This window comes from Sceloporus occidentalis, unplaced genomic scaffold, assembly GCF_023333645.1.
Source record: "Sceloporus occidentalis isolate IW3139 unplaced genomic scaffold, rSceOcc1.0.p SCAF_2, whole genome shotgun sequence".
NCBI classification, from domain to species: Eukaryota; Metazoa; Chordata; class Lepidosauria; order Squamata; family Phrynosomatidae; genus Sceloporus; species Sceloporus occidentalis.
Window position 1 is genome coordinate 246,863,354 of NW_028316982.1, and position 16,760 is coordinate 246,880,113.

At 39.9% G+C, this 16,760-nt stretch overlaps 1 protein-coding gene across 3 annotated transcripts in view; it reads right to left on the reverse strand.

The window, feature by feature from the left end:
- Positions 1 to 16,376, reverse strand: part of LOC149319934 (gamma-sarcoglycan-like) — a 33,300-nt gene extending 16,924 nt beyond the window's left edge. The window contains exons 1-3 of one of the 3 annotated variants that reach the window (XM_089508211.1): positions 16,313 to 16,376; positions 13,116 to 13,229; positions 177 to 374 (exon numbers count right to left, since the gene is read on the reverse strand). In XM_089508211.1, coding sequence (XP_089364337.1) covers positions 177 to 371 — 195 coding nt within the window. In that variant the 5' untranslated portion in view covers positions 372 to 374; positions 13,116 to 13,229; positions 16,313 to 16,376. Of the gene's footprint in view, positions 1 to 176; positions 375 to 8,012; positions 8,100 to 13,115; positions 13,230 to 16,312 lie in introns of those variants that run through there. The other 2 variants (XM_089508210.1, XM_089508209.1) reach the window with 2 other exon arrangements.
- Between the last annotated feature and the right edge of the window lie 384 nt (positions 16,377 to 16,760).

Here is a 16,760-nt window from a genome sequence, read left to right on the forward strand (position 1 = left end):
ACCAACCTCACAATGAAAAAAAAAAAGTAAAAGGCAGACTTGTATTTACGTATGTCAGTAGCAGAATACTACCCATCTGTTGTCAGCAGGTTGGCACCACTATGTGAGTGGATGGGGTTTAACTAGATTTTAATTTTTAAATAAATAGACTGGCGCATGGAAGTTAAAATACTTACTGAAGAAAACCACATCACTTTAAGGATCCAAATTGTCAAAGCAAGATTCACAACTAGGATGACGATGAGGAGGAGGACAAATAGATAAAGGCAACGTTTTCTCCAGCCATAAATGCCAACATTGTAGACATACTGAGTTTCTGGCCTCTGTAGGTTTGTACCTGGTGTTGTTGCAGTATACTGTTCACGTACCATCTGCTAGTGAAAAAGGAAAATTATGTAATTATGAATATTATTATGGCTTCAACACTTAATCTCTTAATAAGGGTCACTGATTATTTTTTGATGTGTGTGTGACTTATCTCAGATTACAACACTGCTTATAAAAACTAAAGATATTAAAAGTGAATCAGTGACTTAATTTACCAAGGTGTCTTTAATCAGGTTTTAGTTCAAAATGCTCTGATTAATTGAAGAGCCCTGCTGGATTAGACCCTACAGTGTAGGTATGAGGGGCAAAATAAGGGCATTGCTCATCCAAATAATAATTCTGTCACCAAATTTCTAGCTTTGCAAAAAGTGGGACATTGAATGAGTTCACATCTAGAACTCTTTAAGACATGCTGTGTCTGTATTCCTTTGATAATTCTGTCTGCACCTTTTCTTTGCATGCTACACTACATTTCTAAATGCTCAAATTAAAATTTAAGTTTCTGTAATGCTAGAAAATTGGGGGTAGAAAGAAAATTTAATGGGGGGTGGGATTTAACAGGTTCATCAATGCCTTAATCTCTCCCTGCTTGTAGCTACACCTTTTGACCAACAGCCTACTTTATCAATCTTTTTTTTTTTTTTTTGCCATAGTGGCTAACTACATCCTTATAACAAGCCCATAGTTGGGACATGTGGACAATTTGTGGTTGTGTGCCTTCACATCTGTTTCAACTCATGGCAACCCTAAGGCCATGGTGTTTTCTTGGCAAGATTTGTTCAAAGGAGGTTTGCTGTTGCCTTCCCCTGAGGCAGCGGTGGCGTTCCCTCGTGCAGTAAAATACAGTTCTTAGCCCCATCCCATTCCGTGCACGCACACGTTTTGTAACACAATGGGCCCGTTTTAGGGCCCGTGCGATAAACTTCTTGGTCTCCAGTGTTGTAGTCCAACATTCTAACCAGTACACTGGGCTGGCTCCTTCACATGTGGGTAATACCACTCCTCAATATACGATCAGTAGCTGTATCCTGGGAACTGTAGTTTATTGTGGCATCAGACCTCCCTGACAGAGAAGGCTAAATGTCTCAGTTCCCAGAATTGCCTAGCACTGAACCAGGGTAGTTAAAGCAATCTCAAACTGGACTATTTCTGCAGAGCATTTTGGACCTAAATGTGCATACAACTTTGCATGTGCTTTGAAACTGGAAGTTTTTTTTTCATCCATGCAAATAAGTATACAGTGAAAATCTTATGAAGTAGTCCCATTTACAGTAAATGAGAACTTGCGTTTTCATATTCAAAGCAATGCCAGGAACAAGATTAAAGTGCTGAATTCTGCTTTAAAATATCTGCATGAACACAGCCTTACACAAAACTACTAATTAATCATGCAAGAGTATCTGCCTGTGCTGTAGAAGTAACGAATCTGCAAAACCAGTGTAATATGATTTGTAACTCTGAGCCCGAGAAGCTATTGATAGCTCACTGACTCAACTCTTGTGAATGAAATTTTGTTTTACAACCACGGCTTTATAAAAACTGAATTAAAATTTAATGCTAGCCTGTAGCCATATACAAAATATATCTTTTAGACACTAAACATTCCATCATTAATTTACTACATCCATATATTTTAGAAGTATGGACATTCTTTGAATATATTCATCTGAAGAAGATGGTTTATATCTACAAAAGTTCACGCTAAAATAAAAATAAATAAAAAACAGTCTTAAAACCAATGCCACATTCATTTCCCCATCCTCCTCCCTTTTATGCTGGAAGAGGTTAATAATAATAATTAATAATTTGTTTTATTTATATACCACTATTCCAAAGATCATAGCGGTGAACAGCAAGTAAGCTAATTAGCAAGTAAGCTAATTTGCCCCCAACAGCCTGGGTACTCATTGTAGCGACCTCGGAAGGATGCAAGCCTGAGTCAAGTTAACATGGCTACTTCTCTGGAAATTAATTTAAAAAAAAATGTTAATTGTATTTGCCTTAGCTTCAAGCATAGAAATTTAAAAAATCAATTAAAAGTTGATTTCTAGCTGCTAAATAGTTGGTAGATGGCAACATATTTTTTTGATGACCCTCTCAGAAAGTATTGAGACAACATTGCTGGTTAATAATAGTTGCAGCAGCTGTTAGGTATTCTGAATTAACAACAGTGAACCTTCTCTATTTAAAGCTTGTTTCGATAAACTGTCAACGTCAGATTGCAAACAGAGTATAAAGTAAATGTTTTTAAAATAAATATTTGAAGGCTTTAAGAGGGAAAAGATAGAGAAATAAACACCGAATAGTTCAGTGGCAAATAAAGAAAAGAATAATCCAAAATTTTATCAAACAGATTCTTCTTTCCATTATTACATTCTCTCACACGACAGCTGTCACACACTTCTACTGAGTGAGCACTCATTTGAAAAGTTGTAAAATTAACCCTGAGTCATTCAGCCATCCTAACAAGAACTAGTTCTGGGTACAGTGTGTCTCACGTCTGGCTTCTTCCACTTAACTGGAAGCTCCCTGTAGTTTAGGGTGGGGGAAATGCCATTCTCATGCAGCCTCCAAGACCATTTTGAGATACTAAGACTCTGTCCTACCATTTTTATTTGTTTTCACATAAAATTTTCCCCAGTTGTTCAAAAGTTACTTTCTGTTTGAGGGCCTAAAATATGGCCCATTCACAATGAAAAAAATGTGAGGTTGTCCTCTACACCCCATAGAGTGTATGAAGGACATTTTGGTATCCCTCCAAATTTGGTAAATTTCTGTGGGGTGGGGCAGCCCACTAAGTTCTCCTGGAGGACTATTTGTTCCCCCAACCCTTATGTCTGCTGTCCTTGTCTACTGTAAAGGTTCATAACAATATTCTGGAATCCAATTGATAAAATTTGAAATGCATCCTTACCTTTTTACAAAAAATTTGGAGAACACATAGGGGAGTGCAAGGGAAACAAGAGCAAATCAGTCAGGCCTATAGCTAGGTTGGGGCAACTGGGGCACCACCCCGAGGCCCCCAGCCAAAGGGGTCCCCAAATGGCAGTGCTCCAAGATGGCGCTCAGGGCACATGGTAGGACTCGGTAGCGTGAGAATGCTCCACCCTATTGAGCCCTACTTTCTGTCCCTAAAGGCCTAGCTACGGATCTGAAATCAGCAGCTCCTTGTTCACTTAAGATGGAAAACCAAGTACAGCTACTCCTGGACAAAAACAACTTGATCACTATCAACAATATCGTAGTAACATCTAGATGAGACTACTCTTCAAATGCATTGTACTTGCAGCTGCCTTTAGAGATTATTCAGAAATCTCAAAAAAATGTAGAATACAGCACCTAGATTGCTTTCTGGAACCGCAGGAGTGGAACACAACTTGCCATATTCAAAACAAATTTAAAAAGAACATATGCTAACAATGGCAACTGGGAGAAAAAGACTATTTGCACTAAAAGTTATCATAGTATTAAAGGGTTAAATCTCTTTCCATTTTACTATGTCCTGAATTCACCCATCCTTAAGCAGCTGTTTTAGGGGTACATATATAAAAGACATCAGGAGATGTATTTACAGAACTCTAGTATTACATCTGGTTTGGTTCTCAGATACACAGAATGTATAGGGCTGTTCCTGTTCCCAATAACAAAGGGCAGAGAAACATCCTCCAAGAACTGATGGCAGATGACAGATCTGGTGGGTTCGCTAACAAATTTATGAACCACTGCTCTGCTGCTCCCAAGGCTGACTGGAAATCCAGTTAAGTTTTACTGAGTCAGGAAAAAGAATGCTTTAATCCTGTTGCTGTGTAGACTTCCTCAGTCCACACATACTCGGTAAGAAGGATTCAACATGCATTGTGTAAGATCAGAAACAAGATCTCCGTTTTCCTTTTCTTCTATGGAACAGCCAGAAGCAAGACTGAAATTTTTTGCTTTTGTTTTGTCCAGACTGTGGTAAATGTTGACCATGGTTAGTTTCAAACAGACTAAATTCAATCCATAGTAACTAAAGCTGGCTTGCTGGAACAAGGCATAGGCTGTCATACTTTGGCCACATCATGAGAAGACATGACTTATTGGAAAAGGCAATAATGCTAGGTAGAAGGTACTGGAAAGAGAAGAAGGCTGCATGCCACATAGACTCAATCAGGGAGGCAACAGGCCTCAGTTTACAAGACACAAGCAAAGCAATGTAGGACAGGAGGTCTTGAAGATGTCACAAAAACAGGGTCACCATGAGTTGGGTTGCCTCAAGGGCAGTTAACAAAAACAACAGGGTCAACACAAGTTGGAAACAACTTGAAGGCACACAACAAGCTCCATCATTCTCTTTTCTGCCACTCCTTTGAAAGATTTCGCCTGTTCTCTTCTGTGCTCCATATGCCTGGACCTGCCTCCTAGAACACCAACACAATTTTTTTTAATTTATATACCGCTATTCCAAAGATCATAGCGGTGAACAGCAAGTAAGCTAATTTGCCCCCCAACAGTCTGGGTACTCATTTTAGCGACCTCGGAAGGATGCAAGCCTGAGTTGAGCTTGGGCCCTTTTGCTGGTCTTGAACTCGCAACCTTGTGGTTTTGAGTGAATGGCTGCAGTACAGGCATTTAACCACTGCGCCACCAGGGCCCCTGATGGAGTGTGTGTGTGCCTTCAAGTCACCTGTTGAATTTCGTAGCCAAAAAAATACTCCAAAATGGTTTTGCTAATTCCTTCCTCTGAAATATAGCTTACAGCACCTGGTATCCATTGTGATCTCCCATCCAACTACTACTCAGACCTGATCCTGTTCAGCTTCCAGGATCAGACAGGATCTAGTACCTTTAGGCCCTAGCTATACAATGTTATCTTCCTAAAATATACAATATATGTATTCTCAGAAACAATGTTTCCCATAGCTACTTTCCCTTCCTTTGAACCTTTTCAATTAAACAGTTGACACAAATCCTTAAATTCCAGTTTCCCAGATTAGGCTTTTATTAAGTCATCCCTATGTTTGCCTCTACACAAATGAATTAGCATACACAAATTTATGCTCTCATTTTTTGTTGTTGTTTTTCTGGTGTGTAACTGCTTTTGTGGTTAACACATTAATCTTCTACTGATTTTAACTGTGATTTTATACTATTGTTTTAATATATCTCTGATTTAATCTCTTTTTAGTATTACTATGTTTTTATATTGGGGGGAGGGATAGGGTTTTTTTTAGAATTCTAACTGTATCTTGTTTTATTGTTGTAATCTGCTTGGATTCCAAGTGATTAAGTGGATTATTATTATTATTATTATTAATTATTAATTGACTGCCCTGTGCATGAACAGCTCTATGTGCACAGCTTCTGTGGAGAAGAGCCCATCAATATGCAGTGGCTGCAAAAGGCCCTTCCTTATGTTGATTCAATCTGCACATTTCTCTGCAAAAGCTTTGTATGCCCTAAAAATATAAAATAAGGCTTCTTCATTCCATTCTTCTGCACCTGCTAACAATATTACTGTTATGCTACAATATTATCTGTCACAACTTCCATCTTGCACACCAGCCACCTCTTCAGTACTGAACAAAAGGTGGAGTAGACAGCTAGTTCAGAAGAAAAATCAGTGCAGTCCACTGTGGAGCTGGACAAAGTCCCTGATGCTGGTCAGAGCCTGCCTCCTTGGGTCAGATTCCTCAAAGGGTCCACTCCCATCTACACCAGAGACTCATGTTTCTCATTACCTTCTTGTTTGTGCAGCTAAGGCCTTTGTTTCCAGAGTGAAAGCATAAAGAAGAGATGAACTGTGAGGCTTAGGATGAGAAGACAGGATGGCTGCTTAAACATCAGCCCCCAGACGAAAATGAAAGCAGCAGATTTGCATTAAAACTACATGGGATTAGCTCCTATTGTCAGTTGCAACTAGAGTAGACCTACTGTATCAATGAGATTTATTGATATGTTGACTCACTAAATGATAACCAATTCAAGGGTCTACTCTAGTTGGGATTAACCAATAGGATCTAGCCATGCATTGATTTACGTTAGTAAAGATACAACAGAGAAAAGCACAGACAAACCCCCTCTACACAATTTCTGCCAAGATAAGCCCATGATAGGTTTGCCTTAGAGTCACCATAAGTTGGAAACAACTTGAAGGCACACAAGAACAATGACAGCAATGAAAACAATTGATATAAACACAGAAACAATGTTTATTATTTAAATATAAATTCAATACTAATTGGAAAGACCACTGTGAACAATGTGATATATGTCTGATAAACCTGCTGGACAGGTGCAAATAGTTGATGTAAAATTTCAAGGCACTTCTCTTTCTTTACCTTTCAATAGGACTTGAACCTGACACAGCCATTCAAACAGGATACCTTCAAATAGAGGACTACCTTCTGTAAAGTAAACACATTGCCTCACACTAGAGAATTATTCCACGCTTCAGGAAAGTGGCAGTGCATGGAAGGAGAAATTTAGGCAAGCCTAGTGGTTTGACCCTTTGAAGACAAACCACTAATAGCTAAGGTCCAATATCCCAAACCTCCCAGCCAACATTGCTTTTAGGCATTTCCTTGTAATCTGTGGGGACCTGACTCTGGCCAGCAGAGGACAGAAGAATGGTAATTCAATGTCCTTTGCCCTGTTGCATGTCTATTGCTGGTGTTTATAATATTTAAAGGTATTTTCTGCACTTTTCTGTAGACAGTGTGGAAAAGGATTTGTGGCAATTAATGAATGAATATCAATAGCAGCACTACAATATAAGGAACTTGCTAGAAATTCACCAGACCCTAACAGTTCTGAAAGGTTAAACAAGAACGTCACTGAATTGCCAGAGCCATGAAATATGCAAAAGGGAGCATGGAAAAAGCCATTTTCTGAACAACTACAGAAAGAGTTAGTTCATGGACTCTAGATGCCTACTCCCACTCCATCCCAGTTACAATACATAGCAATCTCTTCTCTCTCTCCTTGCTCCATTACTCCTTAAACTGCAGCATTAATCAAGTAAGAATGGTCTGTACAGGAAAACAGACTTTTATAAACAAATCCCCTCTATACACAAATGCAGCAGACTAGGAATTAATGGAAACAGTTGTATCAGTGGCACTCAAATGCAGCCTACATACCACAGACAACACAGTAAATGTTTCTGATAAATGTGTGTAGAATGTGTTATAAACATATAACGAACAAGAAATAAAAAATAAAGAAGTGAAAGTAAAAAATACCTTATTAAGTAGCAATATTTTTGTCAATAAAATAATTATCTATGAAGTCATAACCATTTGGGGAAAGAATCAGAAAAACTTGGCAAGTAAAAGAAACCAAGATTCCCTAGCAGTTGCAAAAAAGGCAGTTCATACCATGACAAACAGACTGCCTAAAGACAGTGTCTGTCCTTTCAAATGTTTCTCATTATGATATTGCCAATCTAAAATGCAGCAGCATATAATTCAATTAAACCAAAGTTAATTTCTTCTACAAAATCTTTAACATGTATATTTTAACATGTATATATATATATATATTTAAAACATTAAATGTTATATGCTTGAAGTTAATATAGCAAGAGTCCAACTGCAAATTAATAGAAGTGAAAGAAATGTCACAATTTAAAAAAAAACGTAATGTATTATATTAGCTGTGTTACAGTACATAATAGTTATACAGCCAAATATACCTAAACAACTTACCTTGGAAGATTTTTTTTTAAAAAAAATACAAACTGCTGAACTAACTAGGATCACACTCTTTCTGTCTGACAGAAGGACTTTCTCCACTTGTATCAAGAGTGGAAGATATTTTAGGCGTGGCTGAACTTGTTTATATGTTTGGCTACATCTCACATTCCACTGCCTTTCACTGGCAACACAGGCAAGGCTAATTTTAATCTATGACAAACTAGCTGGTGCTGTACTATTGCTTCAAGGGGCAAAAAGCTTAATATAATTCTTATTTCCAGGGACATTTACACTTACTTCAATTTTGCTCATCTTAAATATGTATATTTTTAATTTTATTATACAGAATCATAGAGTTAGAAGAGACCACAATTTCCAATCTGACTGGCCCTCTCTCTGCATGAAGAAACACTGTGTTGGAGACCTGGTTGGACCCATTCCCATTTTGCTCTGTCCTGCCCCCTCAGACACACAGCATTTGTGTTGGAGTCATGACAGTGTGAGACAACATAATTCACACCATCCTAATCCTAATCAGCAATGCATTTGGTATGACAGAACTGTTCACATTTAAATATGTGCATTTAAAATTATGCTAATTAAAATATAAAAAAGGCAATATGCTATGTATAGGCAACAAGAAGGTGATGATGATTTACACCAAGCCCTTCATCATAGTTTCTCAGGGCAGTTCAACCTACCAGTTTCTAGAAATTAAGTGCTTGTTTATAAGATTCTCTGCTGCTTTTTGCTGGAACTAAAAACTGGACAACAGTTTCTTTCTAATGTTCGACAGCTGCAGATTACAAATTATAGACCAATTCATGCTTGACTAAATATGGAAATGTAAATAATTTCTTTACTTTTATGCATTTGCTGCCACCAATCTTTTATCGGTTTCCTTTTAGAATGAGTACAGAATGAACATATTTATCTTTAGTATCTCTATCTATCTATTTATATCCAAAATATCTATATCTAAAATATCTATTTATAGATAAATCTTCTTAAATAGTAAATCACGAGAGAGAAAAGACTGAAATGTGAAACATAATAAAATATAATGTAAGATACATGAGAGGGACCCAGCATGGTGTCGTGTTTTGAGTGATGAATGTGGACTCTATGAGACCAGGGTTTGGATCCCCAATCAGCCATGAAAAGCCACTGGATGACCTTGGGCTAGTGACACTCTCTCAGTCTAAGAAGAAGTCAATAGCAAACCTCTTCTGAATAAATCTTGCCAAGAAAACTTTACAGTCAATATAATCTTGATAAGAAAACCCAAGCAACAACTTGAACAAGGTAGAGGAGAGAGTTAATAAAGCTAGAGACTGTCCTTACAATCCTAGCAAAGTTGCCAAATTTATCTTTTTAATTTACGGTAACTGACTGCTGTCAAAGATGCTCTTCTGAATGGCTAGAAAATACCTGAAAAGGAGAGACCCATTGAGATAATCCAGCCATGGTGTTCATACTGGTACTAATAACCCCCTGTAGTAGTGATCCCAATTCAAATTCCTCACACTATTTTACTGTTACCAAGATCACCACAGGACCCACTTTTGGCTAAGTTTGTGTATAAACATAGTGTAGGGTTTGGTATTTAAAAAAAAAAAACCCTAAAAAAACCCCCCTTCAAGGTGTAATATTGGGCATAGTAACTAGATGACAGGCGTAGATATGTTAAAATAACAAATATATGTGTGTTAAATACAGGCTAATGTGTTCTGTATATCTGTGACTTCACTTTCTACTCTCCAGCAGACAAACACTTAAGATTTCTTATTTAAAACAAGCAGATTGATATTTTCTTTCCTCCTGCCCAATGTAATTAACCATTACCCAGATCCCTGTAAATATTAGAAATGGAAGAAACTGGGAGCTTTTTCAAAGTAAACTTTTTTTTAGTACAGATTATTGTAGTTAAAATTAAAATATTATTTTGATGAATGAAGTCTGAATTTCTGAACTAGCCAACTGTTAAAAGTACTGTTAAGCTTTTGCCTTGTATGCTAGTGACCTCTACTGGAATAAAAGCCAAAGTCACCTGACATGATTTTAGTATTTTTAAATACCCCAGAAACTGACATGATAATTATGATAAAGCCATCATTATTTTTAACATTTAGAAGGTGAAATCAATCAAATTACCTACATATTATTTTTCAAAAATCTGAGGAAGAAGCATTTGTATGAAAATCAAGGATACAGTAAATATTTAACACGCACCAACAAGAAAAGGAGTAGAAATGTCACTGTAAACATAACTCAAACGTACAGTACAATCGTTTTAAGGAATATTGCAATAAAACAGGTCACAAATAAAATAGTGAAAGTCACACATTTCTATTAATTTTAATGATTTAAGAAGATAATCCTATGGTCTCCGGGAAGCTGTTCCAGAGACCATAGGCAAGGGGTAGGCAACCTTTTTGAGCCAGGGCCCGGGTTGCTATCCCTCAGACAACTGGGGGGGGGGGGAGCGAAGCTGGGGGGTGGAGCTCCCACCCTCCAGGGGTGGGGCTGGGTGCCGGGGGTGGAGCTTCCACCCTCTGAAGGCGGAGCCGCATGCCAGGGGCGGAGCTTCCAACCTCCGGGGGCCAGGCCTCCTCCTCTTTGGCGGCCCCTGATGGGGCCCCAGGCCCCGTCAGAGGCCAGCAAAAAAGCCAGTGGGGGCCGCCAGCGCTGGAGGCCTCCCCCTCTTTGCCGGCCCTTTTGCCGTCGCTGGGGCCTTCCAAGAGGGCTCCGGCGGCGGCAGCGGGCCTCTGGGAGGCCCTTTTGCCGTCACCGGGGCCCTCTTGGAAGGCCCCCGCGATGGCAACGGACCTCATGGAGGGCCCCAGCAACGGCAACGGGCCTCCCAGAAGCCTGCTGCCACCGCCCTCTTGCAGGGCCCCAGCAACGGCAATGGGCCTCTTGGAGAGCCCCAGCGACGGCAATGGGCCTCCCAGAGGCCCACTGCCGCTGTCAGAGCCCTGTTTGAGGGCTCCAGTGGCCGCAGCAGGCCTCCCAGAGGCCGCCACCAATGGCGGCGAAGTCTCACCCAACCTCGGGGAAGGTTGCACGAGACTTTGCCACCAATTTGAGATATAAAATGGCGGCACCCGGCAGCAGCAAAAAGCTGCAATCGGCGGCGGCGGCAGGGGCAGGCAGGGGGCGGCTGAAAGGCCTCCGTGGGCCACATTCAGCCTGCGGGCCGGAAGTTACCAACCCCTGCCATAGGCTCTTCAGATGTTCCTCTCTTAGACAAGAGATTGATATTTGCCCCCAGAGAAGGAGATTTCATTTTATGAACATTTTGTCTGCAACTACAGAAATGTCCAGTGTGGGGTAATTGTTTGAACACTGGGCTTTGACTCTGGAGAACAGGGTTTGAATCCTTGCTTGGCCATGAAACCCAGTGGGTGACACTGGGCAAGTCACATTCTCTCAGTCTCAGTGGATGGCAATGGCAAACTCCCTATGAAGAAACCTGCCAAGGAAACCCCGTGATAGATTCACCTTAAGGTCACCAAAAGTCAGAAACAACTTGAAGGCATACAAGAACAACAAAACTGAAAGGTGTAAAGATGCATTTTGAGAGAGGCTTGAGGTTCATAAAATCCAAAGGTCTCTTCTTCCCCTGTATCAGCCCAGAATTCAGAGTATTTTATTTCTTTCCTATTGGAATCAATGGGTGGAATTAATCTTTAAAAACAAATGTCTATAAAAGGTCAAATAAAAACATGGGAAAAAAAGGTGTGTCAGTCCCTTGAATGTCCTGTTGATATTTTCCTTGAAGCACATAGGAGAGAAGAAGGCTTTCTCTACCTTGGTTTCTCCGTCTCCTTGGCTCTTTCAATCACACTTAAGTAACTTAATCAGATCCAATGTCACGGAAAGAAGATGTTTGAATTAGACTGATTTCCCATCACCATTACAAGTAAGCTTGGTTCAGGAACAATGGCTAAATAATATTTTGTTTAGTTTAACTTCAGTTTGTGTGTACATTCAAACCCAAGCAGGTTTATGAACTATGGTTTGTTTAGGAGTTACAAAGTAGAATCTGAAACCATGTTTTGAAATTGGCATGTGAATTGAATTAACAGTGGTTTACTGTTATCCTGGCTTAATCATAATTCAAACCTTAATGTCTACTTGGATATAGAGGTGCAAGAGATGAATGGTGTGGAAAAAAACCTACAACATAACAGCTAAGAAAGTCTTGTTGGTGCTTTCATAGATGTCTTTATAGCTCTTCACTTGGCCTGAAAATAGACTTGATAACAAACCTTCCCTTTTCAGCTTGGCTGTGCAGTGCAATTCCATAATAGCAATACAAAGGAAATTCTCACAAATGATTTATGTTATGCAAATACAGTTTGCTCTAAAAGCCTTCCGGAATCACCAATAGCACTAAACATTAAGGTTACTGAAAGTCAGTTAGCTCTCTGTTTTTACTGAGTCTTCTCTATTTTTGGACATTCTAACTTGGGTAAATTGTAATGTTTCTTCCCTTTTAATAGCCATTGTTTAGACTTATCTAGGCTGAATATCTAATGTAATCTTGGAAGCTAAGCAGGGTCAGCCCTGGTTAGTACTTGAATGGGAGACTACCAATGAATACCAGAAGCTGTAGACTACAGAGATTGCACATTTTAATAATGCGACTTACCTGCCCCATGGCTTTTGTCTCCAAATCCGCCATCCGAGTACAGCGGAAAGCTCCTGACTTTGAAAAACGGTTGCCGAAGTGCGTTAAGGGACCTAGGCTGCAGCCGTGCTGTATTTGGATGGCAGATTTGGATACAAAAGCCATGCTATAGGACTAGGATGCAGCCCAAATTAGACTTCAGTTTGGGAGAGGTTAGTTGCATTATTAAGATGTGCGATGATCTATATTTCAGAGGAAGGAACTTGCAAAACCACTTCTGAGTACTTCCAAGAAAACACTATGAAATTCATGGTGTCATCATAAGTTGATAGGACACTTGAAGGCACACACACACACACACACACACACAGGTACTGGCAGGGCATGCAGTTCTGGAAATACTACTTAGACACAATCAACAGAAGCATGACAACGCTTGAAAGGATTTTTCAGGGCAAATGATTTGCAGCTAGTTATACCTAGTTTGTCCAAGACGACGCAAGAGTTGTTAATGTATCACAATCTGTGAGCATTATGGATGGACAATTAGTTGGCATCTTGAACCAGCCAAAAATCTGGCTGAAGACTGAGCCCTAAAATAGCAAAAGACAAATTTATTAGGATATGCAAAGTAATTAATTCACAAAACAAGATATTTGAAATATTAAAGGTAGTACACGTAAAAAGAAACTAATTTTTGTTCATCTCAGTCCACACTGCCAAACTTTAAGGTTCACTTATTCTCAAATTAGATGAATATAACAGAATATTTTTTGAAGTATTAGGTACCTCTTGGAGCGTTCCTTTAATATGGGCAAAGCAGGACCATTGCCCCAATAGAAGATATGTAATTTCTCCTTCCTTTGGCACCATGGGTACATTTACACATGCAACTTTCATTATGCAAATAGCAGTAACAAACAGCCTTCATCAAACAATATATGCACAGCTTTCAATCCATCTCACTCTGTTGCTGTGACTGGGCAAAACAGGGCATATCTTTTATCAATAATAAAATGAACAGAACACCAATAAAAATTCAAAATTTCACTTCTACAGCTATTTAATGAGATATCAAGAGTGTGTATATAAATGGTAAAAATGTGAATCAGCTTTAGGAATCCACTGCTTGATTTGCTGTCAGATGCAATAAATTATACGATGCAGAAACTCAATACTTGTAACAAAGTAATCTGCTAAGATATGCTTCAGCTAAATTAGTTTAACAAATGCAGTCAAACATTCACATTCTGCATGTTCTTATACACAAAATCAGCCACCTCCCGGCTCAGTTGCTTAGCACTCCTTTTTCATCTATTATAATAGTTATGTTAGTAATTGTAGATCTCTACTTTATTTGTAAATCAGCTAGAAAGATGGTGGCACAAATACAGAAATCGGTCTAAGGGTATATCCACACTACAAAATTAAAGCAGTCTGACCCCACTTTAACTGCCATGACTCTATCCTACAGAATCCTGGGATTTGTAGTTTATTTCCAAAGCTTTGTGACAGGCCAGGCTGAATACCTCAACAAATTACAAATTCTAGGATTCTGTAGGATGGAGCCATGACAGTTAAAGTGATGTCAAACTATTTCAATTCTGCATCTACAGTGTGGACACTTCCTTAGTCTAGATCCTACAAAATATAAACAATTCTTTTTTTTTAATCATCTCCAATACATTTTCTGACTTGCACACAAACTTATCTGCATAGCTCTCTAACAAAACTATAACAACACCTGCAACTTTTTTCTTGGAGATAACAAATTATGTCATATCCTTTCTATGCTTTTAAATGTGTTGTATAAAATGCATTTTATATTCCTACACCTCCCCCAATGCTATATTACATCACTATTGAAAGGAAAGGTACTCTGCCTCCAAATTGGAAAAATGTGTGTAAGTGGGGGAAATGGACCAATGAGTTATATAATAATTTCTGCACTCAATTTAGACTAATATGGTCACTGTACAGCTATAATTTTATACTCAGTAATAAGCCAAATTGATTTCCGTGAGACTGACATCTGAGTAGACATATATAGAATTATGCTGTAGGTTATGCTGCAATGGGAAAATATGGGGAAATGGTGCGAACATATATGATGACATGTTGAAGTGTATATGAAAATGATGGGGAATGTACTGAACATGACCTAGAAATGTCTACAGAAGAAAATTACATGGGTGAGGAAGGCTGCAGTACATGAGAAGAGGCAGAGAGGTAGGGAAAGAATGGCACTTGCTATAGAGTTAAATGAAGAAGACCTGGGACTAGAAAAAACATATTTAAAGTGTTTGTGTTTCCAGATATGTAAACATATACAGAGAGGCATGCTTGTAAGAGATGAGTCTATAGTCTATACAAACCATGCATATAATAGGCTTCCTGTCAATTTATAAATGTTGCAAGGGGCTACTCTATGTGCATCATGTTTAAAGAAAATTTCAAAATTTAAAATGTAGCCTTGCAGAACCCGAAAGACTATCAAGGTTGATTTGCCATCATCTTTCATAGACTCGAACCTACTTCATCAAATGCCACATCATGGATGAGCATTTGGGCATAGGCTAAATAAAAGTTGCCAGTGTAAAGTCGAAGGCTTTCATGGCCGGCATCCATAGTTTTTTGTGGGTTTTTTGGGCTATGTGGCCATGTTCTAGCAGAGTTTCTTCCTGACGTGAAAGTGGCCAGTCTTTAAGTTGCCACAAGACTGTTGATTTGAGTTATTCCCCCCTTCATCTCAAGGTCTCCATGTGGTTCATGGAAGGCAATATAAATGGCAAGGCTGCCTGCCACATTGTAATAGTAAGGCGTGAATCGTTTTATTTTAAGACATTGTTACATTCTCCTCTCCACTAAGAAAAATAGTGTTCAAGGAAGCTGACAACATCACCACAACCAAAGTATGCCAACAACAACAACAACAACAACAACAATAATACTGAGGTGGAGTGGTGGGACTCTGAAAACAATTCTCTATGTATGTGTGTGTGCATGCACACTTTTAAGTCTCCTCTTGACTTATGGCAACCCTATGAGTTTCATAGGATTTTGTTAGCCGAGGAGGACTTTTGCCAGTTCCTTCTTCGGAAATATAGTCTACAGCTTCTGGTATTATGGCCGGTTTCCCATTCAAGTACTAACCAGGGCTGACCTTGGTGCCTTTCGGATATTTAGCAGAGGGGTGTGTATGTATTTATTTGTGTGTGTGTGCAACCTTTCTCCCGGAGTGGGACCCAAGGCAGCTCCCAGAGGGAAATCAACGATAATCTACACTGCAGTTTTAAAAATGATTCAAAGAGAGATCCTGAAAGCACTCTCAGCTCTGGGCAGGAATGCTTTCCTCTCCTCTGGGGAAGAAGGACTCTCATTATTTCCCCCCAGAGGCAGCAAAAGCCCTCGGCTTCTCTGCTATGGGCAGCCATGGCTTTTCTTCTGTCGGGGAAGCTGTGGCTTCTTCAGTCTCCAGACCCCAAACTGTGCTCTTCAGCTCCCAGAATCCCAGACTCTTGGCCAAAGTGGCTGAAGTCCAGAATCCCTTAAAGGGCGCCGTTTGGGGACGCCTGGAGCCCCAAAGACCCACGCTTTGCCAAAGGGAAGTGCTTCTGCTGGGCTTCCCCAGTGTCTCTCTACCAGGAGCAAGTAGGCTTGCCCTAAAGGCACTTACCCACCCTCCGGAGTTCGCCTTCTGCTGCCCTCGGCGGCGGGGGACCAGGGGCCCCTGGCTGGCTGGCCTCCTCCTTCCCGCCCTCAGAGTGGCTCCTCCAGGCGGAGCTGGGAAGGCGAGGGGCTGCTTCGCCTTTTGCCAGAGAGAGAGAGAGAGAGAGCAGCAAGCGCAGCCCATGGGGAGAATATCGTACTTGCTCCCAGGGAAACATAGGGGAATCCTTGCCCAGAGAGAAGAGAGAGGCTGGGCTGCTAAAACATTCAACACCAAAACAGGAATCCATAAATGATTCTCTAATGAGAATCTTCTTTGGGCAAGTCTTCTCCTAGGACTCTCTATGGGTAAGTCTTTTCCAATGACCCTCTATGGCCAAGGGTTTTCCTCTTATCCTCTGTGGGCAAATATTCTCCAATGATCTTCTGTGGCAAAGTATGGTTTCCTTATGGGC